At 42.4% G+C, this 13899-nt stretch overlaps 1 protein-coding gene across 2 annotated transcripts in view; it reads right to left on the reverse strand.

The window, feature by feature from the left end:
- ELAC2 (elaC ribonuclease Z 2) overlaps positions 1-13899 on the reverse strand; it is a 2146582-nt gene that overhangs the window by 1529942 nt on the left and 602741 nt on the right. For both annotated transcript variants that reach the window (XM_044068145.1, XM_044068146.1), the window contains exon 9: positions 3648-3706. In XM_044068145.1, coding sequence (XP_043924080.1) covers positions 3648-3706 — 59 coding nt within the window. The remainder of the gene's footprint in view (positions 1-3647; positions 3707-13899) is intronic.

Below are 13899 nucleotides of genomic sequence, written 5' to 3' on the forward strand. Positions count from 1 at the left end.
AACCTCATGGACACATCAGTAATGGATTGCAGGGTGGCCAGCCACGAAGAAAAAGACTTCTGTTCTTCTGCAGACATTTAACCAGGGGTAGAGTTAGAGAGCTCATTAACTAAGTCCCTTTGCAACCTAGTGAAATGTGCCAGGTAATTCGACTGTAAGGCATGGGTCACTGAAGCATACACTCATTTTCCAAACCTGTGCAACATCCCAGACTCCCTATTCCAGGAATGGACAGTGGAGCTCTGTTTAGCCAAGTCTTTTTTATTGGCTGCAGCAACAACCATGGCATCTACAGGGATTCCCTTGGTCCAGTGTTGTCTGTTGAAGGCACTCAAAATCTTATCTGGGCATTTGGGGATCAGTTCCACAGAGTCCGGTTCCTTCCATGCCCTGCGGGAGACAAGATCTATAAGCTCATCCACAGGTCTGGTAACCCAAGACATAGAAGGTCCATAACCAAAGGCTTCCAAGAACACAGATTCCTCCTGTGAAGGATTTTGGTAAGACCAACCACCTTTCTGGTGAAGGATCTCTAACAGGTCTCCAAACAAGACATCCTTAGGTGGAGATCTAGGGGATCCTGCCCCTTCATCAAAATTGGTGTCTTCTGTGGGGGATTCCTGTGGGGAATCCAAGTGCTTTCTCTTGCATGACCTCTTCCAAGGAACTTCTTCAGTGGGGTGCTCCAGAGAAATGTCAAAAAAAGCGGGAACTGTTTAGAAGCCCATCTGGACTGGCTGTCCTTTAGGTGTAGGATGAGTAGACTCAGACACAGGATCCAAAAAGGGAACAGGGAATGGATCCAAAGGCACAAGAGTTGAAATGGCACTGGGGTGAGAGAAAACCTTCCCTACCACCTCGAAGCCAAGGACCAGAAGAAGCCAAGGACAATCTAACTGAAGCACAGACTCTTGGAGCGGATGATCCAAGGCCTCTCTGACTCTCCACTCCGAGGGAGGACTCAGAGCCAAGCTGTTGAATGCCAAAGTCCCAGGGAGAAGAAATGGCTCTGAAAGCTCCGAGAACCACTGTACTCCAAAGAGGTAGGAGTCGATCAGATCAAGGAAGTCGCTAGAGTAAAACAGAGGAATCTTTGGATCCGACTGTTCAACTCTTGGGGATCTCAGATCGGAGGGTTTCAAAACAGCAGGTCAGATTGGAGAAGCAGTAACTACAGACTAGAAAAAAAGTTGAAGGGCTCATGGATCCTATGGGAGACAGAGCCAACAGGACCCTCACCTGGATCTGTGTTCTGATGAATTCCTTGGAATATGGAGCCAAGGAGACTTGGCAACAGCAGAAGACTTCAGATGCAAACACTTTGCAATCTTCTTACAAGTCTCAGATGAAGATGCTGACTGAGCAGACTATGCAGGGAAGCATTTTTGGTGCTCACTGAGATGCTTAGATTTATGACAGGAGGTGTGAGCCCCTGATGAAGTAGCAGCAGAAGCCAGAAGGTGGCCTTTTAGAGTAAGTTTGTTTCTTCTATCGCTAATGGCCCTAGCATTAAAAGCTGCACAAATGGAGAAAGGAGGTGTCCAAGTACGCTGGACCCAGACAATAAACACGCTCCCTGTGGGCATCAGAGTTGGGGGAGCTTATGCCCACAGGAATTGCACTTTTTGAACCCAGTAGGCTTATCAGCCATACTGCAAAACTGCAAACAAAGCCCTCAAAAATAATAGCAATTAACAGAGAAAGAAAGAAAAGGGAAGTTTTAATACCAACAATGGCATGACAAAGGATTACCTCAAGGTGAGGTAACAGAGGGAGAAAGATTACCAACAATGGCAGCTAAGATAGCCAAAAAAATCTTGGTAACAGAAAGGTTTAGAAAAGAGGTAAGACAGATATTACAAACAATAAGGAAAAAAGATTAAGGAAAAGAAATACAAGTTCATACACTCACTAAGCCCACTACAAGCTCAAGAAATCACAGTCCTGTCTGATCTTTAAGAGAGGCAAATGAGATCTGGGGTAACACAGAAGTTAGGGGCATTATGGGTAAGATGGGGCTTGAGAGTTAGATCCTAGAAGCTAAAGAAAGTGGCAGGATCGGATCCAAACCCATTTGTTGAGGAATGAATGAAAATGACATGATCAGATCGTGCTGATAAATATATCACAAACTAAGCATATGAGATTTTGGAGACATAAATTGAAAGATAAATAATACAGCACTCACCGACTGAAACTATAAATTATTTTAAGGACCTGGGTATATGGGTATTTCCAGCTATAAGTTTTTCTAATCATATCAACCAATTGGTTAATGATAATTATAGAACTATAGGTTGTATAAAAAGTTTTAAAAAGTCTAGGAAATCAGAAATGAAGTAATTGTTTGTTAATAACATTAGACCCAAACTTGAGCACGGAATAACAATATGGAAGGCTTATAAGAAAATTAGCTTGAATAAACTGGAAAGAGTAGAGCGAAAATATACCAAGGGCATCCATGGATGTGAAAAAGTTATTATAAGACTAAAATATCTGAACTTGTTCAGGATCTCAGATATTTAAGAGGAGACTTTACAGGTCTATATTAATTCATTGGAATATGCATTTGTCCAATACATATTCAACAAAGGCCCAGCTAAATTCATTACAATGAAGCATGGAATTTTTCCCAGGGTTAGGAACCACTCACCCTCTAAGACTCCAGAACCCACACCGCACTAAATCAAACCCACCCAAGGGAGGGGCTTCACCCCCCCCCATACCCCCTAACTATATATACCAACTTAGAGGTCGCACTATGGTAGGCAGAAGGCAATGCTGCGCTGATGGCCCTAGAGATCGCACTATGGTGGGCAAAAGGCAATGCTGTGCTGATGGCCCAGTGGTTCTTAACCCTGGGGAAAATGTTGTGCTTTGCTGCAATGAATTTCTCTGTTTAGCCATCAATGAATAAATATTCGATGAGTAAGTATTTTGATGAACTAACAAAGACCCGATCTTATTCAGGTATAGAGAGCATTTTGAGATAACCACTTCTGGGAATGTTTGGGTTTATCAAAAAGTAGTAGAGAATTATCAGACAACCTATGTAAAAAATTCTACAGGAATGATAAGTGTACTAATTGGTTCTCTGACAGAGTAGCTGATTAATGGAACAAACTACCAAATTACATTAAAGCAATCACTAGTTTAAATGTTTTTTTAAGAAAAGCCTGGACATGAATTATGGAAACAACTATTTTTGGTATATTGATAGGCAAGAAGGGCATTAATGCTCGTGCTTGAAATATTCATATGTATATATGCATCACCCTGTTTGACATGTTCTAGGCATGCAATAGATGAATACTATGGTTTTGCTAGGAATGTGTTAAAATGTTGTACAATTTGTCAAAATGTTATTTAACAGACAATAGATAATGCATTCTTACAAACCCAATAAATTAAAGCAAGACATAATTGCCTCCTTTCTCTCATCACTCCAATATATAATGAAAGCCTGAACAATGAAATGTCAGAGGATTCTCACCCAGCAGCTGTAAGTCACAGCCACACAACTAATTATGTTCTGGTATGAACATGAACTCTATCTGTACATGGTTCTGAATTTATTTATGAAGTCATCTCACACCTCGTCTACATTCAAGTGTAACCTTGTCAAGCATAAGCATACTTATACTTACAGTGGCAAGCCAAATTCTTTTGCCTTTTCAACCAAGAAATTTCCCTTTCTTGAATGAAGCTGTAAAAAGAAAAAAAATATTTTGGTTCAGGTGTGTTAACAAATCTTGCAATATTGTGCCATTTACTTAGTCATTTTCTTCTGCTCACTAAACATAACAATAAGCTTCATATCAGACAGTTCTGGCAGTGACTGAGCTGGAAGGTTGTAAATGTTTATAGAGTTTCAGAGATGCTTGTCAGTATGAGACCACTGCCTTTTTAGTACAGTGGCAGAAGAGTTTAAATAAATGTATTCTTTCTCCACTTCTTAGGAGAGATTGTGGACATGCTTAAAAATACCATGCTGAATGTAAATTGTATTAATCCTTTATGGACATACAAAAGGAAACAATCTCTAGGTTAAGCTAAACTAGTTGGACAACATCTCTTCCTGACCCTTACACTAATAAAAGCTTACTCTTCTTCTGATAATGCAGAATGGCTTAAATAAATCAATCATGAAACTACAGGCTAGGGGGAAAACTCTATTATTAGTCAGAGTTGTCTGTCAAGAGACCATCTCTGGTCCGCTTCCATATGTAGAAATGTGGACACATTCCCCCACCGACATAGAAGCAGGTATTTCTTACCAAATGTCAGTGTTGTTTAAAAAAGAACAAACCGAACTGGACCCCACACAGATTTCCCACTGTCCTACATATTCTGGAAAGAATACAGGACCTCCATCTTCATGTCATGTCTGTGCCACCACACCCCGGATAATTATCACTTCTCATATTACTTTGCAAGTCACAATACTTGCTGAAAGACCATTCCATTGATCTGCACATGGGTGTAAATAGTTTACCAACGAGGATCAGTTAATCTAGCACAGTGGACAATGGAATTTTTTTGTGGGGGGTCAAAAAGCCATGCACCCTCAGCGCAGAAGGCTGGCCTCACCTACCATCCTCTACTACCAGAATAAATTTTAAAGTAGCAACCTCAGATTGTGGAAAATAAAAAAAAAACTATCCTCAAGCCCATACAGTCTGCCTGAAACATTTGCTCAGCTGTTTTACTCACAGTGCCATTTTGTTAAAAAATAAAAGCTTAAAAATGTATCCTATAATAAACCTCCATCTATCCTGTCATACCCATAACTCTCAAATATCCTAACTGATACCACCACCCCCCAGAATCCTGGTAAAGCTTCAGTTATAGTCACAGAGTTCCATTGTATAATTATAAGTGCCATGCATGTCCTTAACATTTAATGAAACCATTTTGCACAGGTTTGGGACAGCCCTTTTTGATACGTCTCCACACTAACTTTGCCAAGAGATGTTAACTCCTTAGGAAGGCGTTTCCTAAATTAAACCTCAAAAAGGTCCTGTACAGAACACAATAACTACTTTTAATAGCATCTCCTGATTTTTATTATAAAAGGTTACAAAGAAATTGCGCGTGTTCTAAAAAGTTAGTGTACGTGTGTCCTAAAAGGTTACTGTATGTGTATGCAATAGCATAAGCATTAACATGGAAAAGTACAGAATGTTAAGTTTCATTTCATGAGCCAGAGACAGCATTCTTTCTAAATCACATGGAAAAAAAACTAAACTTATTCCATATTAAACTAGAAATGTAGACAAGAAGTTGCAAATCTATTTTTACTAAACTTGATTTCTATTAGATACTTAGTAATGGTCTGAAGAATAAATTGCATTGTGAACTGTACTAGTTAGCATTTTTCTTTTGGATGCTAGCTGCATTATGATTAATAAAGATTATTATTTTGTTATAGTTTTCCTATAAAAGATTATGAATTCTTTTGTTTGGGAAGATGTCTTCCTGAGTAATGTTTTCCACACGTGCATGTTATTTCCTTTAATAAATTATATTTTAGACTGACAGTGACTGAAGTATGTTTTATTATGGCTGAACCTTAACAGATGAAAGACTCAGATTTTTTTCAAACTGTCTGGAGTTGCTTCTATAGGAAACCACTTTCCTGGGACCTCTGACAGTTTTCTAGCAAGTGTATTTTGTGTAACATCAGTTCACAACTGTACGTCTCTTTATAGCTTTCAGTCTTGGAAGACTTTCAGGTTTTTACAGGTAAGTGTAGCTTTTGTATGAGTGTGGGTCAGTATATGAGTGGGATATCTTTGATTTTTTTGTATTAACAATGTAAGTTTTCTTTACAATGGGAGCAATGTGGGTACTTAAAAAAAAAAAAAAACCTGCAGGTACTTTTGATAAAAAATATTTTGTTAAACTTACAAAAAAAAAAGACTTGGTGAAAAAAAATAAAGTCCCTGCCAGCTGCTGGTTAGCCTTTAATGCACAGCAGATAGAATTTAAAGATTAAAAAAAGATGCTATAGTTCGTAGTTTGAGACATAATGCAGCTAAACTTAAAACACAGCTACAAGAGGATAATAAGATGGCTAATTGTCTACAACATTCTGATTGTCAGGACAGGATGGTTATGGGTTCCACCCCCTCAGGGAATTACAGAAATTACAACTTAGCTGCGGTGAGTCATCTGACAAGGACTGCTTAGTTCTGCCCACTGCACCACCACCACTTTAAAATGTACTACCATCTCCCCCTGACCAGCAGATTCTGCTACCTCTTCTTCCACCTCAGAGGTTACTACTCGACTACCTTCTCAAGGAGGGCAACCTTCTGTCGTCCATCTCTGCCAGCCACGACTCAACTTCTTCCATCGCCTCCCTCCTCTAGCCAGCTTAAAACATATTCCGCTTCTCTGTTTCAGAACGTACCTGGTCTAAATTACCTCAAATGTTTATAAGATTTTCGAGACGATGCACAAAGGAGTATCATCTTCTTTTCCTAGATGACAAAAGCTACACTGATAATTATAGATGGGAATGATTATTTTGGTCTGGATAAATTTAATACGGATAAAAAATAGAAGTTATGTTCTTACCATAACGTTCCATGTTAGTTGTCTTCTTCTCGCCTTCTTTCTTGCTGGATGGGTTCGGAGCCGACCTCGGCTCCGACTCGGCCACTCTAAAAGCTCGAGAGTTGGTTCCACCGGCTCGAGGCTCCCCTATATCCCACAATGCTAGGCGGAATTACCACAGATCTCGTTTGTAAGCTAGGCCCAGCCAATAATAAATCCAGAACTACTGGAAAAAGGAACCACCTCTATAACAGGAAAGGAAGAAGGTGACCTGAAACCTGATGAAGGGATATATGCAAAGTATAGCATATACATATATACAATAGAGGTGGAAGAAAGAGAGGTCACAATCAAACTCCTCTAGGTCTGTCCAGGCTAGGGGGAAGGAGGGTGGGGCCTTAAGAAAGAAGGCGAGAAGAAGACAACTAACATGGAACGTTATGGTAAGAACATAACTTCTATATGTTAAGTTGTCTATCTTGCCTTCATTCTTGCTGGATGGGACCGGGTCCCTAGCACCTTGTCCCGGGTGGCCTATCGGAACAGACTCTTGAGAACAGTGGAACCAAAATTATCTCTATGTCTAGAAGCTAGATCCAACTTATAATGAGAAATGAAAGTGTGAGGAGTAGCCCATGTAGCTGCTGCACAAATGGTATCAATAGGCAGCCTGTCTTGGAAAGCTAAAGAGGTAGCCAAAGCCCTAGTCGAATGAGCCTTAGGTTTGTTAGGCAACTTTTGGTGTACACAAAGGAAATCAGGGATGTTAGCCATCTGGAGAGTGATACCTTAGAAAAGTACAGTTTTGTACCTACCATAAATGTAGATGTTCGAAGATCCACATTGCTGCAGTCCTTACACTTGGGTAGTCCGCTGTCCTCGGTCGGCCCGAATATCAAAGTATTAGGCTGACGTCGGTCAAGGCGCTTAAGACTGACATCAGGACGTCAGGGTACAAATGCGCATGACCGACGTCATATCCTCAGTCTTTTCTTGCCCCAGATGTCAGAAGACCCTAAACAGAAAGGTCAAAACCAAAAGACAGCAAAAAACAACCAACCACCCTTGCACTAATCATATGAACAATATATACAATATGTACAATATTTACAACCCAAACCACACAACCGCCTCTAACAACAGAGGGGAAGGAGGGACGGTAAATTGGACTGCAGCAATGTGGATCTTCGAACATCTACATTTATGGTAGGTACAAAACTGTACTATGTTCTTCATCTCACATTGCTGCAGTCCTTACACTTGGGTAGAATCCCAAAGCAGAGGTAAGGGAGGATGGCAAAACTATAAAGTAGTAGGAGCTGCCAAAATGCCCTGTAAAATAGCAGTGGCAAACCCAGCCCTAGATTTAGAGTAAAGTGGAAGGTGGTAATGCTTAGAGAAAGTATGCACTGAACTCCAAGTAGCTGCCTCCAAAATATCTTTAGTTGCCACCCCTTAAAAAGCTGTAGAAGTGGCAGTAGCTCTAGTGGAATGAGGCCTAATCCCAGCTGGAACCTCCTTACCATGATGGGAATAACAGAAAGCAATACAAAACCCAATCCACTTAGAAATAGTTTGTTTTGACACAGGCTTGCCCTGAGAACCCAAAGCAAAAGAAACAAACAACTGCTGAGACTGCCTGAACCCTTTAGTTCTGCTCAAATAATATCGTAACTGCCTGTGTATATCCAAGGTGTGCAAAATCTTTTCCCCTTTATTTTGGGGGTTTGCATAAAAAGTAGGCAAATGAATAGTTTGGTTTAAAGCCACACTAGAGACCACCTTAGGCATAAAGGAAGGATTAGTACGTAAAGATACCCTATCCTTATGGAAAATTAAGAAAGGCTCAACTGCCATAAGGGCCTGTAATTCAGAAACCCTTCGCAGAGGTAATGGCCAACAAAAAAGCAGTCTTCCATGATAAATATTTCAACTCGGCAGTAGCTGCAGGCTCAAAAGGTTGTAGAGTGAGTTTCTCCAACACAAAATTGAGATCCCAAGCAGGAGTAGGAGCTCTCTGGGGTCTTATATTCTTTGCCCCTCTAAGGAATTGCTTAAACAAAGGATGAGAAAACAATGGTGGATCACAGTCATAGTGAGCAGAAATTGCTGCAGCATGAATCTTAATAGAAGAGAAGGACAATCCCTTGTCCAGTAACTCAGCAAGATATTGAAGAGCCATACTTAAATTAGGCTTAGCAACATCAAATTCCTTTGCTGCACTCCAAAATAAAAATCTCTTCCATTTATCTGCGTATACTTTCCTTGTACTAGGCCTTCTGGCCTCCAAAATAACATTCAAAACTTGCTCGGAAGCTGAGACCCTCCAGGGTTTAAAACAGAATATGCCAGGCTGTTAGGTGAAGAGAGTGAAGTTTGACATTGAGTAAATGACTGTTCTCTTGAGACAGCAGGTGTGGAATCGAAGGCAAAGGCCATGGAGGCTCCCGAACCAGACTTCTCAGTAATGGGTACCAGTGCTGTCGAGGCCAATCTGGAGCTATTAGAATCATCTTTGGCTTGTCCTGTCTGACCTTTAGGAGTACCTTTGGGAGGAGAGGCAGAGGTGGAAAGGCATACACATGAAGATTGCTCCAATTGAAAGAAAGAGCATCCACTTTCCAAGCTGTGGGATGAAACCTTTTTGTGCAAAACTTTGGCAGCTGGTAGTTTAGTGGAGAAGCGAACAGATCTATGTCTGGAGTTCCCCATAACACTGTCAATTTCTGAAATACATGAGGATCCAATTTCCACTCGTGGGGATCCATAATTGTCTGCTCAACACATCTGCTAAGGAGTTCTGTGCTCGGCAGAAACCTTGCCTGAAGATTGAGCTGTAAACTGAGAGCAGTCTCCCACAAAATCATTGCTTGCCTGCATAGAGGATAAGAATGTGTTCCCCCTTGCTTGTTGATGTACCACATGACAGTTGTGTTGTCTGTTAGAACCAACACCTGCCCTGGAAGAAGTAAATCCTTGAAAGCTATTAATGCAAATAGGACTGCTAACATCTCCTTCAAGTTGATATGTAGATGTTGTAGTCTGGCAGGCCACGTGTCTTGTATCCACTTTCCATTTAGATGAGCTCCTCAAGCTTTGTCTGAGGCATCTGTCGTTAGAATCTGACTCGCCTCTGGCCGGGTCACAGAGAGTCCCTTGTTTAGGTGACATTCCTGAGCCCACCACAAAAATTCCTTTTGAATGCAAGGTATTATCTGAATGACAGTGTCCATATCTTGGCAGTGCTGTGTCCATACATTTTTGAGATACCATTGTAGCTTCCTCATATGCAGTTTGGCATTGGGAAGCACCAGAATACAAGATGCCATGAACCCCAAGGCTTGAAGGACTGTCCTTGCAGTCAGCCTGGACTGATGAGACAATTGATGGAAGTAAAGGGAAAGATTCTTTTGTTTGTCCGGGGTCAAAAGGCCATCTGGGATGCTGTATTCAGTCTCACACCCAGAAAGCACATGTCTTGAGAGGGTACTAGACTGGACTTTATTTCGTTCACAGAATACCCCAGGCATCTTAGCACTGCTATCACGTATTGCAAATGATGAAGAAGCTCGTCCCTTCCTTTGGCCAGAATCAGGCAATCGTCCAAATAAGGATAGATCTGTATTCCTTTTAGCCTGAAGAAAGCTATCACTGGAGCCAGAACCTTTGTGAACACTCAGGGCGCAGTAGATAAGCCAAAGGGCAATGCAGAGAACTGATAATGAGAAGTCCCAGCTCAGCAGATACTTCCTGCAACTTAGCCTGATAGGAACATGAAGGTAAGCCTCCTTGAGATCCAGAGTCACCATCCAGTGATCTTTGCCCAGCAGAGGTAAAAGCTGTTGTAACATCAACATTTTGAACTTGGGAATGTCCAGATAAGTGTTGAGGATAGATAAATCCAAAATTGGTCTCCACGTGTTCCCCTTCTTTGGTACTAGGAACAGGCGAGAATAAAATCCTAGGCCTACTTCTGGCAGAGGGACCGGCTGTATGGCCCCTATTTGCAGCAGCAGAGAAATTTGTTTGTGAGCCTCTATTCTTTGCTGAGAAGGAACGTCTGGCATGCCTTTGAAAGGAGGCAAGGTATGGAAATAAAACCTGTAACCTTGGTGTATAATATCCAATACCCATCTGTCCTGGGTAATTAAACTCCAATTTTCTTTGAAGAGTGCCAACCTTCCTCCCAAAGGTGCTGCCAGACAAGAAGGCTCTGGCAGCTGAAAAGGTAGGTCATTGGGCCTGTTTACGAAAGGACTGGCCCCTGCCCTCACCCGAAGACTGTGCAGGTGAACTCCCTGTTCTAGGTCTGAAAGAGCCCTGAGCTCTACCCCTACCACGTCTAGATCTTCCCCTAGACTGTGAATCATCTGAAGATGCGTCCACCCCTTAGCAGGCCAATTCCTACTAAACTTCGGAGGCTGAACTTGCAAAAAATCTTTAACAGTCTGCATAGACTTAGCCTTGTCTTCCATTTTCTTTAAAACTGCCTCCACAGGTGAACCAAACAATACATCAGACTGTAAAGGAGCATCTAAAATCCTTGTCTTAACATGGTCAGATAAGTTCTGATCCCTCAGCCAGGTGTGCCTACGAAGAACTGACCCAGTGGCAGCCACCATAGACGAGGCCTGTACAGCATCAAATCCACATTTTAAAGAATGCTTACCCACCTGTTCAGAAACATGTACCAAATCTTGTAATTCTTTACACTCAATGCCTTCCGCCAGAGCATCTACCTTAGACTTCAATTGACAAAGAAGATAGTTTTGATATTTCAACATGTGAAACTGGCAATTCAAAGCCCTCATAGCTAAGGTGGAAGAAGTATAGACTTTCTTTCCCCATCTATCCAAAGCTCTGGCCTCTATCTGGAGGAACCGGATTTTTTACCACAGAGGCCTTGACACCCTTAGGTCCCTGACTAACTGTTTCTGGGTCTGCCCTAGGACTCTTATACAGATATTTATGAGCTTCAGGCACCCTGTAATACCTGTCCGGTTTAACAGGAGCAGGAGGCAAAGAATCAGGATTAAGTGAAGCCTCTGCAAACACATCTTCCACAACAGCCAGAACAGGAGGAATAGCCAAAGGCCTATGCTGGGGTAAAAGCAAAAATTCCCTAAGCCTTTTCCTGGAATCAGAGAAGTCCTGACCTTCCCACTTAAAATGTTCCCTCATAGAATGAAGAGTCTCTGAAAAGAAAAATCCTCTGGAGGAGAAGCAGAAGGAGTAGAATCATCCACATCAGAATCAGAATAAGGAGAATACTCCTGCAAGTCTTCAGCCGAAGACTCTGAAACATCCGAAACCTGCTCAAAACTCCCCAACTCTGGTTCCACCCTAGGCCTCTTATCAGGAGGGGGCAAAGAACCTCTAATCAAAGTAATTAAATCTTCTGCCATTTTGAACATGTGCTTCTTGGGCACAGATCCTGAAGAAATAGGAGTGACACCAACAGAAGCTAAACCTGGCCTGCCTCTGGGAGAAGCCTTGGAAACAGAAGGAGAGGGCCTAACCACCCTAGGAAGGGAGGGGAGTACAGTAACCTGAGAAGCCCCTTCAGCCTGACCTGCCTCCTGAGAGGCCACATCCTGCAATATCAAAGTCTCCCCCTGGGACTCCAGAGAAGCCTCCGGTGGAACCACCGGTTCCACCGACGCCTAAAGAACCGGCGTCCAGCACGACTCTTCTTGCCTGGGTTTAGCTGCTTTGTCTTTGCGCTTCTTCGAAGAAGCGGGTGTCGGAGCATCCGATGGCATATTGTAATTGCACCGCTTCCCGAAGACCAACCTGGCACAATCTAACCTTCGCTTAATAGTGCGCTTATTAAACCTAGCACAAAAGCGACACCCAACAACGTCGTGCTCAGGCCCCAAACAAGGAATACACAAAGTATGATAATCTCTGTGCGGTATCTGCTTCCCACAAGAAATACAGTTATTCACTTTTTCTGACATCCGGTAAACCACTGAGGCAAGAAAAAACTAAAATATTCCCCAGCGGTACTTAGCCAACTTTGACTCGGTCTGAAACTCCGAATTCGAAAAATTTCAGAACGCCGAACGGCACTTGCAACGCTGCTTCTGCATCGGACCATGCGGCAAAAAAGACTGAGGATATGACGTCGGTCATGCGCATTTGTACCCTGACGTCCTGATGTCAGTCTTAAGCGCCTTGACCGACGTCAGCCTTATACTTTGATATTCGGGCCGACCGAGGACAGCGGACTACCCAAGTGTAAGGACTGCAGCAATGTGAGATGAAGAACATCTGCAAGGCCCTCTCTACCTTCTGCATAAGAAACAAACAACTGGTCAGTTTTTCTGATCTGTTTGGTCCTGTCCAAATAATATCTCAATTGACGATGAACATCTAGCCAATGCAATTTTTGTTCAGACCTGTTAGAAAAGTTAGGAAAAAACACAGGAAGGTCTATGTCTTGATTTAGATTTGCCACAGAGGCTACTTTAGGTAAGAAGGATGGATTGGTCCGTAAGGATACCCTATCCTTATGAAACAACAGATAGGGTGGTCGACTGCTGAGTGCATGAAGTTCTGAGACCCTTCTAGCTGAAGTAATGGCTACCAGAAAGAGAGTCTTCCAGGATAGCAATTTCATTGAACAGGAAGCTGCAGGTTCAAAAGGGGGAAGAATCAAAGATGTGAGAACTAAATTAAGGTCCCAAGAAGGAGGAGGAGTTCTTATCGGAGGCTTAAGGAGAAAAACTCCCTTCAAGAACGCTTTGCAAAGCTTGTGGGACATGATGGCAGAATCTGAGATGCCCACATGAAAGTTAGATATAGCTGCCAATTGAACTTTAAGAGTAGAAGGAGATGAACCTGCATGAAAAAGTTCAGCTAGAAAATCCAGAACTGTTTGGATGGGAGCAGTAAAAGGATCTAAGTCCCTTCCTTGAGCCCAATAGGCGAAACGTTTCCATTTACTCAGATAAATCTTCCGAGTGGAAGATTTATGGGAAGCTATCAAAATATCTCTAACAGAGTTAGATATTTGAGGAAGCCTGGCTAAGGTTGGAACTGGAGGAACCAAGCAGTGAGGTTCAGAGAGGGGAGGGAGCGATGTAACTGACCCGACTGATGGATCAAAAGATCCGGAACTAGGTCCAGATGCCAAGGTTGCTCCAACAGAAATTGATGTAGAAAGGGGAACCAAACCTGTCGAGGCCAGTAAGGAGCAATGAGGATCAATGAGGCCTTCTGAGCGATAGCTTTCTGTATCACTTGAGAGATAAGTGGGAAGGGAGGAAATGCATACAGAAGTCCCGGGGCCAAACTTGGACTAGGCGTCTCTGCTGGGCTGGCCTGGTAACGGGA

This window comes from Protopterus annectens, chromosome 4.part0 (genome assembly GCF_019279795.1).
Source record: "Protopterus annectens isolate FY-2018-M chromosome 4.part0, PAN1.0, whole genome shotgun sequence".
In the NCBI taxonomy this organism is placed as follows: Eukaryota; Metazoa; Chordata; order Ceratodontiformes; family Protopteridae; genus Protopterus; species Protopterus annectens.